The 15,735-nt window shown below is 43.1% G+C and overlaps 1 protein-coding gene across 1 annotated transcript in view; it reads left to right on the top strand.

The window, feature by feature from the left end:
• Positions 1-15,735, top strand: part of VTCN1 (V-set domain containing T cell activation inhibitor 1) — a 56,411-nt gene that overhangs the window by 34,647 nt on the left and 6,029 nt on the right. Inside the window, exons 3-4 of the mRNA XM_029948031.1 lie at positions 9,222-9,569; positions 12,381-12,659. Coding sequence (XP_029803891.1) covers positions 9,222-9,569; positions 12,381-12,659 — 627 coding nt within the window. The remainder of the gene's footprint in view (positions 1-9,221; positions 9,570-12,380; positions 12,660-15,735) is intronic.

The raw sequence follows: 15,735 nt of genomic DNA on the forward strand, positions 1-15,735 counted from the left end.
TTCCTCATTTGTAGGGTAGGGAAATAATGTCCATGTCACCAGGTAGTTGAGGGAGCCAAACGGGATGTTTATCAGAGTGTTCTACTACCAGGCAGTGCTGACAGCGTCTGGCATCACGGGTAAGGCTATGGTGAGCCATTCCAGCAATGGTTGACCTGGGTAGGTGGTTCCTTTGCAGTCAAACTTGGCCAAAGTGTCAAAGAATATCAAGTCCTTGGGCACAGGGGTCTAGGTAGTGGGAATACTGGTGTGACTGCTATTTGCACAGGAAGCAGATGCCACCATGCGTGGATGGTGAGTTTCTGAACGCGGCTCATACCACTTGCAGGAATAGTCTCTCTCTTCTGTGAGGGCCATGTTTTAGGAGCATCTGTTGTGGATGCCACTTTAATTAAGACACTGAGTGAGTTGGGCCCGCAGCTGTCTTCTCTGAGGCAAATCGTTTGCTCCATTTCCCCCAACATTTCTATTTTAACTTAGTCTGGGGCCAAAGCTGTCACTTTATAACTCTAGTTTTTTATAGTTCCAGCTGCCTGTTGTCTGTTACTCTCCTCTGGTGGGGATGTGCTGCCACCAAACAGTGGTTGTGGCTGAAGTGAAGGAAATGGCAGCTGGTACATGCGTTTGCCTAGAAAAGGCATAAGCACCTTTCCCCACTTTCTTGACCAAAAATAGATATTTGGGGGGCGTCTGGGTGGCTCCGGGGGTAAAAAGTTTGACTCTGGCTCAGGTCACGATCTCATGGTCCGTGAGTTCGAGCTCCATGTCAGGGTCTGTGCTGACAGCTCGGAGCCTGGACCCTGCTTCTGATTCTGTGTCTCCCTCTCTCTCTGCCCCTCCCCCACTCCCATGCTTTCTCTTTCTTTCTCAAAAATCAACATTAAAAAAATTTTTAAGGGAAGAAAACAGGTATTTTGTGGTGCCTGGTTGGCTCAGTCAGTAGAGCATGAGATGCTGCTCTGTTGCGACTGTAAGTCTGAGCCCCACGTTGGATGTAGAGATTACTTCAAAAAAACTAAAGTCTTTACAAAAATAGAAGTATTTATCGTTCATTCATTTTGATTGGATTATCTGTCTTTTCCTTTTGAATTTGTAGGAATCCTTCATATATTCTAGATGCAAGTTGGTTATATGTGTTGCAAAATCTCTTCTACTCTATGGCTTGCTTTTCCCCTCTCTTAATGATGTCTTTCAATGTGATCAAATGCTCTTAATTTAACCTAGTGCATTTTATACATCTTTTCCTTTGTGGTGGAGCTTTTTGTAAGCTGTTTGGTTAGAAAAGTCGTTGCCTACCCCAAGCATCTTATAGAAGTTTTCTTGTTTTACCTTTCACATTTATATCTACTAACCATGCAGAATTAATTGTGTGTGTGGTGCAAGACAGTGGTCAAGATTCACATGGACCATGTGGCTCTCTAGGAAAACACTGTCCTTCCCACCACATCTCACCAAGTTGGATTTTTCTCAAATGTTAGCTGGCTTGGGGCACGTGGGTGTCTCAGTTAGGGTCTGACTCTTGATTTCAGCTCAGGTCATAATCTCACTGTTTGTTCACACTGGGCTCCATGCTGATAGTGTGGAGCCTGCTGAGGATTCTCTCTCCTCTGCTCTGTCTTCATATATGATTCACAACAAATAGGAGATAAGTATTTTTCCTACATCCTGCTAACTACTCACTCAGGGTTGCACACAGCTAGCAAATAGGACGGTTGTGTTTCAAGCCCTGGTAATTTGCTTCCAGAACCCACACCCTTCCCTACCACCCTGTACTGATAATGACATTCATACAGAGTTATGGCGGGGAAGGGTGTTTTCTGGTGTGCCTTGAAGGCATTATTCCTGAGACCACAGCTCAGACACAGAGATATTCCTAAATACAGAAAAAAAATTCCATTTCTTCAAAATTCTCCTGAGGTCACATGTATGCCAGTTCCTCACTGTCATCCTACTCCTGATAAGTACTAAGTATGGATCCCAGAACACATTCGAGGTGGATCATCTGGAAGAGACATTGAGACAGCTCTATGTAGAGGAAGAGTTAAGGGTGGGGCTCCTGGGTGGCTCAGTCGGTTAAGCCTCCAACTTCGGCTCAGGTCCTGATCTCATGTTCATGGGTTGGAGCCCCGCATCGGGCTCTGTGCTGACAGCTCAGAGCCTGGAACCTGCTTTGGATTGTGTGTCTCCCTCTCTCTCTGCCCCTCCCCTCTGTATCTCTCTGTCTCAAAAATAAAAATAAAACATTAAAAAAAAAAAGGGAAGAGTTGAGGGATCAGATAGACACGTTCTCATCTCAGGTCTGACACTGGCTGTATGTCCTTGGGGACATAACTTTCCAGAAATAGTTTCCTCACTGGTAAAAGAGCCACCGTGGGAATTAAATGAGAAAAGCCTTTGCGAAGTACCTGGCACGGGAGTGCAATAAATGGTGATCACTGTTATTTAGACTGATAGCGTTGGTGCTATTCATAATAATTTGTTATTATTAGTGCATTGTATAGCACTTCCTAAAACTTACATAATTTCCTGATCACACTAGGGCTGGACGCCTCCTCTGAAGTTAGGCCAGGGCAGGAAGCCACAGGACACGGTCTCATAATAAATTCTCCATCTGTGGACACTGGATAAGCCTCCAGGCATGTGCCCCTGGTGCCGAAACAGGAGACTGAACAAATTGTCTGCAAGTATTTGAGAGACATATAGATCTATCTATCTAGATCTAGATCTAGATGTATAGATATTTTTCTTTGTCATCATCTGAGAAACAGTTGTTGGCCTTTCTTTTGTTTTACGGTTTTCGGTCGTTTTTGTTTTACATAAGGTGAGGATACCATGTCAGGGGGTGGGCTCTCTGTGCGTCTCAAGCGGGTCATGACTGTCAGCCAAATGTGGTAGAGAGAGCACAGGCTCGGCTCCAGACAACATCGTGTTGGATCCGAGTGCCACGGCGTGCTAGACACAGGGCTTTAGCCAGCCGATTAGACCCACGGAGCCTCTTTTCCCTCAGTCATAAAATGGGTATAATGGTAATGCTTATCTCTCATGGTGCTTACCAGGCTTAAAAGGAGTCACTAACTGAAGCACTTAGAAAAGTGTTCCCTTCCTCCTGGTGCTCTGCTCTACAATCTTTCCCAGTGAGTCTAGTTAATAATGGTTATTGACAGCATTAAGATTTAACATGTGGCAAATCAGGTGCTATGTTAAGCTCTTTGCCTGTGCTGTATGATTTAAACCTTCAGGGACCATCTGAGGGAGTATGATCACTAACATCTTCTGTTCATGGGTGCCTGGGGGGCTCAGTCGGTTAAGCATCCAACCTCGGCTCAGGTCATGATCTCATGGTTCATGAGTTCGAGCCCCGCATCTGGCTCTATGCTGACAACTCAGACCCTGGAGTCTGCTTTGGATTCTGTGTCTCCCTCTCTCTCTGCCGCTCCCCCATTTATGCTCTGTTTCTGTCTCTCAAGAATAAATAAACAAAAAAAAACTTTTTAAGATGAAAAAAATTATGAAATAAAGAAGTGAGAAAACTTGCCCAACATCACACAGCCAGTAAGTGGCGGGGCTGAGACTTGAACCCAGACAGCCTGATACTGTCCTCAAACACCATATTCTACGGTGGTTCCCCACATTGTCCCTTCATCCAGCATGGCCCAGCATCCTTCCTTCTCATGGAAGCAACCGTTACCCCAGTCCTGCTCTCCTCTCTGGCAAGAGTGGCACTCACGTTGGTGCCAGCTCAAGCCGGTGTCACCGCCTTTAAGCGTCCTGCTGTGGTGCCCATCCAGGCGGCTGGGCTCCGACTGATACTGAGCGACAGTTCCTGAAAGCCTCTCGTATGCTCTCCACACTACTGGGAGGCACCAAACTTGTCTCACTGAGTCATTTCAAAAGAAGTTCATTTTCCAGGTTTTATCCAGTGGCATTGGACATCCCAGGTTCATAATTTCCATAAAGGAGTCTTACCTTGTGTTACCTATCACCTCGTTTTCCAAGAGGTTTCTGCTCCTACAAGACAGGGCAATTGGATAGCACTCACCCAGAGCTGTCAGAGTAATTCCCCCTCAAGGGCTAGTGGATGCATTTTCAGTGAGTAGCGCGGGCTCCCAACTTTCAAGTTCAAATCTTAGAGGCCAGTGAAATTCTTAAAATCTGTGCCCGTTTCAATCAACAGAAATCTCTATCTATAGAGAACTGCCTCAACCCAGTCTCCTAGAGCCCTTTACCATTTGGCTCACCAAATCACACAAGGGCTGGGGCTCCTGGTTGGCTCAGTCGGTTAAGCCTCCGACTTTGGCTCAGGTCAGATCTCACGTTCGTGGGTTCAAGCCCCGCATCGGGCTCTGTTCTGACAGCTCAGAGCCTGGAGCCTGCTTCCGGTTCTGTCTCCTTCTCTCTCTGCCCCTCCCCCTCTCATGCTCTTGTCTCTCTCTGTATCAAAAATAAATAAAACATTAAAAATTTTTTTAAAACTCACACAAGGGCTAAGGGGCGTGGAGAATCCTACTGGGCCCTGTTGTATTTCCTAGAACATAGCTCTTTGAGCCAATATTTGTCTAAAAGTTTCTATTGTTTTCTTTCTTTTCTTTTCTTTCTTTCTTCCTTCCTTCCTTTTTGAGAAGCAATATCTATATGCTGTTCCTTACAAATTAAATTTCATTTAATCACTTTTAATCATTTATTCACCCAACAAGCATTTATTGATGGCTTTCTGGGTGCAAAGCCATGGCTAGGTCCTCTAATTTTTTTTTTTTTTTAGTTCTCCTTGGTGTTTATTCCTCCTCTCGATTTGATAAGGGATGGGAGGATTTAATCAACATTATGCTTATTCCATCTGCCACATCTTTAATGCAACCTTAAATGGGCGAGGGCCTGCAGTGGGTCCCTGGGGCACTCCGCACTTGTCTATTTTTCAATCATTAAGTTCTCTAAGAGACAGTTCGGCGAATTCTTTACCTTTGGGCTCAAGGCCAACACATTAAAATTAATTTGGTAGTACAATTACCAAACTAAGATATGTCATTACCATTTCATTCTCTCTATAAACTGTGTTAATCATGTGTTTTTCTGAAAAGTAATTTTTCAATTCAACTTTAATGGCACTTTATAAACTAGAATCAAATTTATCCCTGCTCTAACATAGTTCCATTCACTCCATGATTGAGAATCTCTGTATTTTCATTGCCTTCCTTTTCACTGACTCACATTCCCCCCAAATTTAGATGCGGTAATCCTGCTGAATGTTCCTCATTCCTACAACCATTTTGGATAGAACCATTATCTCACATAGTGCCTTGATTTTCACTCATTTCCATCCATTCATTCATTTATTCATTCAGCCAACAAATATTATTTTTCTTTGTAGAAATGTAGTATTAGGCACTTGTCTTACTTTGCTCAGGCTGCCATAACAAAATATCATAGACTGGGCGAGTTCAAAATCAGAAATGTATTTTCTCATAGTTCTGGAGGCTGGAAAGTCCTCCCCTGCTTTTCAGGTGGCCCTGTCTCCAAGACTACCATCAGTGGCCCTCTGGCCGGTTGAAACACAGACAATGGCCCTCATCCTTTGAAATGAAGGAGGCACACCCAATGATCTCTGAATCACCTTTAGATTATTCTTCCCTTTTCTGGAAGAATAGCACATGTTAAAGGCTAAATGGCTCTATGGTCCCGTCCTGCAGGATCTTAGAAATCTGGCAGCCTTCCCTCATTTTGTCTCATTTCTTTCTATTCCCTTTACTGTTTTTGTCCTCTGCGGGTGGTGTTACTGATGGTATAGTCCCCATTTTTATTCCTGGATTTTGCTGAGTGGCTTACTAAACCTTTCTCATTTTTTGCCAGACAATAGGCTAAAAATTTTCTGGATCTTCAAGGTATGGGTTCCTTTTAACTTAACAATTCCTTCCTCAGTTCATCTCTCTCCTTTCCCAAATTTTACTATAAGCAGTCAGGAGTAACCAAGATGCTCCTTGAAACTTTTGCTTAGACATCCCAGCCAGGGGTACCGGCTGGCTTAGTCAGTAGAGCATCTGACTCTTGATTGCAGGGTCCTGAGTTCAAGCCCCATGTTCGGTGTAGTGATCACTTTAAAAATATATAATTAATTTTTACAAACCCTCTTCAGCTAAATATCCAATTCCATCACTTATAAATTCAACTTTCCACAAGAGGCGAGAACATAGTTCAACCAAGTTCTTTGCCACTTTATAACAGGATGACCTTTCCTCCAGTTTCCAATAACATTCCTCATTTCTGAGGCCTTACCAGAATCACCCTTAGCATCCGTATTTTGACCATGCACCTTACAATTCTTCCGGCTCCTCTCCATTACCCTGTTGCAAAGCCTCTTCCATGTGCTTAGTACTCTGTTACACTAGCACCCCCACTTCTCAGTACCAAAATTTGTATTAATCAGGGTTGTCCAGAGAAACAGAACCAATTCGATTTTTTGTGCATGTGTTTGTAATGAGAGGTGTGGGGGGGGGGGGGAGATTAGAAAGAATTGGCTCACACAATTGTGGAGGCTGAGAAATCCCAGGATCTGCTTCATCAATCTGGAGACCCAGATGGTTTATTCCAATCTGAGTCCAAATGTTTGAGAACCTGGAGAGCCAAGGATGGAGTCCCAGTCCAAAACCTGGCAGCCTCAAGTGTTTCAGTTCTAGCCCAAAGGCAGGAAAAGACTAATGTCCCAGCTGAGAGCAGTCAGGCAGTAGGAGTCCTCTCTTACTCGGGTTTCTGGTTCTATTCAGGCCTTCCAGTGATTGGATGAGTCCCCCACCCCCACCCCATTAGGAAGGGTGATCTGCTTTACTCAGTCTACTGAATCAAAGTTAAATCTTATCCAGAAACATCCTCACAGACACCCCAGAGTGTCTGACCAAATGCCTGGGCACTCCATGGTCCAGTCAAGTTGACATAGAAAATCATAGCATTATAGGACTTACAAATATCCTTAAGACAGCCTCTGTCCTTGAAAAGCTTACAAATGTGTGCCAGGGACCGACTAGACACTAGGAGAGGGAGACAGCTGCTATAATAAAGGCAATGAAAGTATTATGGGAGAGTAGAGAATCTATTAATCTTGTCTTGCAGATCAAAAGAGGGCTTCACGCAAGGGCCACCATCTGAACAGCCATGCATATTAGTAGAATTTGGATAACTGGTGATAAAGGAGAGGAGGGAACTATAAATTGTAGGTGCGAGATGAACAGGGGTGTGAAGATGCATTGTATAATTGTATAACCAGCACTACCCTGGAATGTCTTGGATATTAGTCTGTCAAGTAAAAATAATTGAAAAGCAAATTAAATCTTTAAAGCAGTGTTGAAGAAAATGCCAAGGCAGAGGGTGGAGCGTGTGGCATTCATATAACACAGCAAAACCCCATACAGTTGGCTTTCCTAATTTCTCTCCCACACCTCCCACGTGAATGGCCACCATGCATGGCAACTGCTTCCAAGTCTCACGTCCCCCACACCCTAAAGCCTCCCAACATCTCCCCAAGCCAGCCTGGGTGCAGGTTTTGATTCCCCTGCCTCTTTTTTACCTAGAACTTTGCTTCTATCAGTAACTCTCTTCCTTCTAATATAAATCCATCAAGCTGAGCTTCTCCAGGTCTGTCCCCCATCCATTCCTTCACCTACTTTTCCAAAAAGCCTCGGAGCCAATTCATTCCAATCCCTAATGGGCTGGGAGGGGTGAAATGCCAAGGATATCCTTATGTTCATAATGTTTACCTCTTAAATCTGAAAAATAGCATGTATACATTGTATATTTTTCTCCACTGAAAGCAGAAAAGCATCAACAAATCACTTGATATACATAAATAGTAGAGACTATGAAAGGATGGGGTAGGAAATGAGATAGGAAAGGCAGCAATAAAAAAAAAATATCTATGGGGCACTTACTATGTGCCATCCAGTATTTAGCTTTGAAGGCCATGCTAGTTAGCCGAGGAGATTCGTGATTATAAAACTGACGTGTCCAGGTGGTATTTTAAGGTCTACCTGTGAGATGAATGCATGTAAAATAGATTAGATGGGGCCAAAGAGGAGAAGCACCAATAGGGAAGCCAAGATGTGTGGTTGAGACGTGCTCAGGACCCATCAGGTTGGACCCTATGGGCTCTAATAAAGAGAGGGGTGTACAGACTGTTTGACTATAAAGCGCTTGTTTAAGAGATGCTCTGAGATTGGGACTAGGCTTGAAAACTCTCAGGATTTAAGACAGTTCTAGGGATACAGGATTCGTTTCATCTTTCTCTGTCATGTTCTCTCCCCCCACACTTTGTATCTGCTCCGCTCTCCTCTTGGGCTCAAATACCCCTCCGCCTCCTTCACTTCACATCCAACCACAGAGTCTCTCAAGAAGATTCGGTTAATTAAATCGCCCCCACAGGCATGCCCAGTCAGCAGCCTCCAGGGACTGAGGAACAGTTGGCTGGTCCTTCACAGGCTGTCCACTGGGCGAGTGGGTGAGAGGCAGTGGACAGGCGGGCATCATAATTAATATTTCTACTGGTGCAATGTTTGGGGAGGGTGACATCTATCTTAAGCCAAAAATCAATTACATTAAGTACCATTCTTCATTACACCATAGCTAGCACTATAACCTTGACCAAGTCACTTCTCTCCTCCTTACTTTGGTTTCTTCATCATTCAAATGGAGATCAAAGTAACGGCACTTTAGAATTTACCGTTATTCACGATCACTAGCCACACTTAGTTGACGTGAAATCTCACTTCTGGTTAACCAAGAGTAATAATATATGATGTGTGCCACTGCAGTCTACAAATCAAGTTCACATCCATTTGCTTTGATCCTCATAAGAACCCTTTCAGGTGGGTAAGACAGACATCACTCCCTCCATTTTTCTGACACCCAGAGAAGTTATATGACTTACTCAAGGTCACACATCTATTAAGTGACAAAGCCAGGACTTGAATTCTCATTTCAGACTGCAAGTGCAGTATGTTCTCTACTTGCCGCCTCTCAAGTTTGGGCTGCCTGTTCCCAAAGAGCAGATCTGCTTTAGATATCAAGATGACTGTGTCCCTTTCATTCCGTTCTTATGTCTTCTTCTTTTTTTTTTTTATGCCCCTCCTGTTCTACATTTCTAATTGATTCCAGAAGTGTTTGGCCTTCAGCAATGAAGGGTTTGGTTGTAGATGTTCTGAGACTTCCGTCAGCATTGACCCTTGCTTCCTGAATTGCAGGGACACACTCCATTACAGTCACTACCCTCACCTCAGCCGGGAACATCGGGGAGGACGGAATCCTGAGCTGCACTTTTGAACCTGACATCAAACTTTCTGATATCGTGATACAGTGGCTGAAGGAAGGTGTTATGGGCTTGGTACATGAGTTCAAAGAAGGCAAAGACGACCTGTCAGACCAAGACGAGATGTTCAGAGGCCGGACGGCAGTGTTTGCAGATCAAGTGATAGGTGGCAATGCCTCTCTGAGGCTGAAAAACGTGCAACTCACGGATGCTGGCACCTATAAATGTTACATCATCACCTCCAAAGGCAAGGGGAATGCCAACCTTGAGTATAAAACTGGAGGTGAGTCGCTTTCGGAGAGAGGGAAAGAAAGTGCCCAAAGGTAGGCATCCAAAGGTGTTTGGGGCTAAAGACCATGGATGGCTGATGAAATATGTTGTGCCCAAGAGTGACCAATAAGACAAAGAGCGTCTGAATTCTGCCAGCAGCCATCCTCACTGTCCAAGACCCACACCAACTCTGAAAATAGCCCCCTATCACATTAGGTCTTAAAATCTTCTGTTTTGGACTCTAGTCTTTCCCGGATTTTCAGGTATATTCCCTGAACTATTTTGCCAAAATAAATGTGATCTCTTATGGTAACCTTTGTTATTGCTTGTAAGAGACACCTGTGATCTGGCCTGAGACTTTTCTAGAAGTAAGCCCTAGCCCAGGTCTGAAATCAGTACCTCCAGGGACTCACAGCAGTGGAACCCATTTTAGGAGGAGTTCAAAGGGAACTAACCAAAACCAGTATTGTTCTATAAATTCACTAATCCTCCCCGAGTGAAACTTACTGTTCCTTATCAACTCAGTTTGGTGAATTTACATACAAGGAACTCAAATAGGTACTGCGGGAGTAAAGTTGATTAAGAAAACTAGATAATTGTCCCCCCTCTCGAAGAGCTCATAGTATAGAGCAAATAGAGTTGAGGGCTGGAACAGAGATAAGAAAAATGGGTAAATAACTATAATAATTGGTAAAGTGTATCAAATGCTTTAAGAGAAATACACCGTGATTTGGGGATCCAGAGGGAGAGGGAGATCACATCCAAATGCATAAGGAGGGAATGGAGAATTTCGCATTTGAGAAAGGCCTCATGAGATAGGCAGCAAGTATCCTGAGGTCCCCAGGGCTGCACATACCTTCCCTGGACAGTTCATAACATGTGTTTATATTTGTCTGAAGCACAGATCTGGAGCCAGACCTGGACAGGCACAGGGACCTGGACAAGGCAACCTGACTGGGCCTTAGTTTCTTCATCTTAAAATGGGGATTCCTAGGGCTATGTCAAAGGGACACTGGAGCCAATGGAAAGGGCCTCCAATGGCCAAGCTGGAACAGTTTGAGCAACCAAATAAAACTTAGAACCAAATAAATAAAAAATCAGAACTCCACATATAAAATAACCCCCCGAGCCCACACCTCCATAAATATGAGGGGATGACACAAATCTTTGCAGATGAATTCCAAATAATGTATATAGATCCCCCTACTCCTGGAGGTAGAGCTTAACACTTCCTCCCTTCCTCATGACCACACATAGGGTGTGTTTTTCTTAGGGAAGTCCAGCTTCCAGAGAAACCCGCCTCAGCCAGGTGACCAGAGTTAACCTCACCAGTGATAAGTCATGTTGACAGCATGGCTTCTGATGGGACGTGTTGGGAAGAGTACTGTTCCTCCCATAGTCTTCCTCTCCAAAACCCATAGAACCATTCTAGCCATGAGAAAAACATCAGGCACATTCCAGGAGAGGGACATCTCACAAAATACCTGAAAAATACCACTCAAAAGTGTCAAGAACAGGAAAAACATGAAAAAACTGAGAAGCTGTCACAGACCAGAGGAACCTAAGAGGACAGGACGACCAAAGGCAATAGGGAGGCTGGGACAGAAAAAGGACATTAGTGGGGAAACTGGTGAAATGCAAACAAAGTCTGGAGATGAGTTCACAGGTATGTACCAGTGATGGCTTCTCAGTTTTGACAAACGTGTCTTGGTTAGTTACAATGTTAACATTAGGGAAAACCGGGAGAGGTGCAGAAAAAGAACTCTGTGCTAACGTGTCTGTACATCTAAAAGTGTGCCAAAATGAAAAGCTTCTTAAAAAACGGTGATAATAATGGATATCCCTGGAACTGGAGTGAGGAGCAAATGAAATAATGTCTGGAATTTGGTAGCTGGCACAGAGAACACCCTCACTAAATGGTGGTTCACTGCCATGTACACTCAGTTCCTTACTTCATCTCCCAGGAGCTCCTGCCTGCGGTGAGGGGATGAGTCTCATCTCCGCTGCTACACGGCAGACTCCTAAAGGGCAAGACACGGGCTTTCCTTTTACCAGTCACAGTTCCAGCACAGTCCTGGGCAAGGCAAAGTGCTAAATAACTTAATAGATTTATCCTGGCATAAGCATTTTATAGTCGAAAGTCCAGGTCTTACCATTTCCCCACAAGTGTCTCTCTGTCTGAATATTAGAGGAAGCTAGTCTTAATTTCAAAGTTCATCTACCTCCCCAAGAGGTATTGCAAAGTTATTTTTCCCCAAGAAAAAGAATTATCTAGAAGGCAAATGCCTGCCTCTACTCCTGGATACCAAGGTTGGATACCAAGCAAAATCCAAACCCCCATGATGGGAAGGCCTGTGTATGGAATTTCTGTGGGTGACAGGTGAATGCTGTTTGTTTTTTTTCCTTCTCCTTCTCCCTCCCCACCCTAACCTTATCCTCCAGGCAGAAAAATACATAAAAATCCAACAGACTTCACAGGTGCCTGAGAAAATGCCCAATTTCCTTAAGGGATAAACTTTCGGAGAGATCAACATTATCCTTTATCTTTAAGGGATAAACTGGAAAACTCATCTTAGTTGGAGAGATTTATCTGTTATAACAATTATACCTAAAACATAGGTCCTTGGAGTTTGTGATCTTGGCCAAAGGGTTGCGCAAATCTTTATTTGCAACTGCTATACAATGGGCCATACACAGACCACCCACTGGGGAAGTACTGAGTCATTTCAGTGGTGGAAATGACTGCATGTTTAAGACCTAGCACTTCAAAGGCTATATTGTTTTATTGGTATGACCTTGACAGATGCCCCTTTGAACCCTGCAGCCTTCAGCATCCCAGAGGTGAACGTGGACTATAATGCCAGCTCAGAGAGCTTACGGTGTGAGGCTCCCCGATGGTTCCCCCAGCCTACAGTGGTCTGGGCATCCCAGGTTGACAAGGGAGCCAACTTCTCCGAAGTCTCCAATACCAGCTTTGAGCTGAACTCTGAGAATGTGACCATGAAGGTTGTGTCTGTACTCTACAATGTCACCACCAATAACACATACTCCTGTATGATTGAGAACAACATTGCCAAAGCCACAGGGGATATCAAAGTGACAGGTGGGTTTCTCCATGCTTCTTGTACACTTTTCATATGGGTTTATTGGGGTGAGAGTCAAATATGAATTAAAATCTAATTTCGTTAACTGATATGTATCAGGGAACAAAAAGCTCTAGAGTCCTCTTCAGGGAGACCTTGGCCACAATGATAGCCAATGATGTCATTACATAAGAAGAAGACTCACACAAGACAATATGTAGGGCATATAGGTCAAAAATCACAATGAGGCTTCATCTTGTATGCCTTCTCATTGACTGGGGGTAGTTCCCTGGAAAGCAATATTTAGGAATCTGTGGCCCTGTCTAGCCCAGCAGGTCTGCTTTGGTGAAGCAATGAGGAAAATGACAATTATTTGACATATTTGACATATTCAGCTGGTGATCCACATCCCAAACCCCCCAACATTGATTTGGTTCTAGCCTGCTTTTGAGAAGACTTTTTTAGGGTCTGACTTAGTCATCTTATTCAGCCCATCTGGGACTGGCTCATGATCCCACTAATATTGGCCCAGGATTAATCTGAAAGCTCTGGAATTAAGTGACCTCCCAGGCGGAGATGACCAAGACTCAGAGAGGCCCAACACTCTATTGCTCTGCTTTCATGGACCAAAAAAAACCAATATCAAAACAAAACAAAACAACACCTAAGGTTGAGTTAGTGTCTAGAAAGTGCACAGACTGGATTATGATTTTCAAGACCATCTCTACTGCAGCTGAATTAAAGTCAGGCTAGAGTGGAAGGTGTATGTCAGGAGAACTGCTGTCTTATATCCAGCCCAGAACCAGTGGAATACTTGCACATTTAAAAGTCCTAAAAATTTTTGCTGGATTTAACTGAATAAATCATATTTCTGTCAGCTTACTTTTTAATTTAAAATTATAAATATGAAAAAGCAACCAATGGAATGGGAGAAAGTATTTGCAAATCATGTATCTGATGAAGGGTTAATATCCAGAATTCATGAAGAACTTCTACAACAATAACAACAATAAAAATCAAATAACCCAACTAAAAAATGGACAAAGGCCTTGAACGGACATTTCTCCAAAGCAGATACCAACAAATGGCCAACAAACATATGAAAAGATGCTCAATATCAGGAAATCATCAGAGAAATGCAAATTAAAATCACATATTGCCTCACAACCATTAGAAGAGCTAGTATCAAAAAGAAAAAAAAAATCCCAGGAAATAACAGGTTTCAGTGAGAAAGTGAAGAACCTGGGACCCTTGTACATGTTGATGAGATTATAAAATGGTGCAGCCACTCTGAAAATCAGGATGGAGATTTCTCAAAGAATTAAAAATATTACTACCACATGATCTAACACTATCATTTCTCAGTATAAACCCAGAAGAATTGAAAGCAGTTTCTCTAAGAGGTATTTGTACACCCATGTTCATAGCAGCATTGGTTCACAATAGACAAGAGATGGAAGCAACCCAAAGTGTCCGTAGCAGATGAATGAATAAACAGAGTGCGGTGCATACATACAATGGAATATTATTCAGCCTTAAAAAGGAAGGAAATTCTCTCACATGCTGCAAAATGGACAAATTTTCAGGATATCATGCTACATGAAACAAGCTAGTCATAGAAAGACAAATATTCTATGATCCTACTCTTGTGAGGTATCTAAAGGAGTAGTCTAATTCATCGAAATAGAAAGTAGAATGGTGGTTACCAGGAGCTCGGGGGAAGACAAGCACAAAGGGCGTTGTTTAATGGGAACAGAGTTTCCGATTTGCAAGTTGAAAGAGTTTTGGAAGTCTGTTTCACAAGAATGTGAATATACCTAAAACTACTAAACTGTGCACTTAAAAATGGTAAAGATGGTAAATTTTATGGTATGTGTACCACAATAAAAAAAGTAACTAACAAAAAAAACATACATATGAGAAAAAGAGAGCTCTTCGACCATCCTGAGGAACAAATTGGTGACTATACTAAATAGACTGCTCTTAGTTGATTATAGCAGAAAACCAGCTCACATAGGCCTAAGCTAAAAGGGAAATTTAATAAAAGAACATTAGGGTGTCTCGTAGAACCAAGGACAGAAAGTGCAGTTTGCCTTCAGGAAGTACTGGAACCAAGAACACAAACTCCATTGGGATTGTCAATTCCCTATTCTCTCCTTACTCTCTAATTTGGGTTCTCTTGTCTTAGTCTATAGGGCAGAATGTGATTGCCAAGAGTTCCTAGTTTAAAAGTCTTTCCCACTCAGTAGAGTAGCCATATTGAGCCTTACTCCGTCAGTCCTATCCTACATTTGGGTCAGCTGCCCACACATAGACCAATGAGGCAGTAGCTGATGGAAGGCCTTCCCAGAAGGAAAGTGGGGAATGAAACATCGGGCATTTAGAACAACTGGTGTTAACAATAGTATCTCAGTTCAGATCTCAATAAATATCTAAACTGTGTAACCAATGCCTTCTAAGAGAAAGGACAATGACTGAGCAAACCATAGAAACTGAGCACACATTTTATTCAGTGAGTAGATTCTTTTTCCATACATGTTTATTGAATACATTAGGACAAATGTTCCATGTATCGGTACTAGGACTAAATGCAATATGGCAGCATGACCTAGCTCAAATAACACAGTTCCTTCTCGCCATGTACAAAGTAATTACTCCATACATGTTTTTAAACCATCAGATGAGACCATGAAGTTTATATCCTGTGTTCTCTGACTGTAGTGCTAATGTGGTCCATTCATTCAACAAGCATGCATTGTGTGACAAACATGTAAAAAGCAATTTTTTTAAGTCCCATGAAATACTGAGATGAATAACACAAAGGTCATAAGAGAGGTCAATCACGGTGTAGATATGGTGTCTAGGGGAAAGCATTGTTCATCATGACTGTGGCTCAGTAGAGGAGGCAGAGTTCAAGCTAGGCTTTGAGGGAGAAGAAGAACGGTTCTGATAGACAGGAAAGTATGAAGTCGGGAACCAATGGCAGTGGTCCAGGGGGGGCAACTGTGAGGGCTTTAACTGGGGCAGTGACCGTGGAAAGGAAAGGGGAAGAATCAAAAGTTAATGAAGAAAATAATCTCGGTGACACAAATGTGA

This window comes from Suricata suricatta, chromosome 8, assembly GCF_006229205.1.
Source record: "Suricata suricatta isolate VVHF042 chromosome 8, meerkat_22Aug2017_6uvM2_HiC, whole genome shotgun sequence".
Taxonomy (NCBI): domain Eukaryota; kingdom Metazoa; phylum Chordata; class Mammalia; order Carnivora; family Herpestidae; genus Suricata; species Suricata suricatta.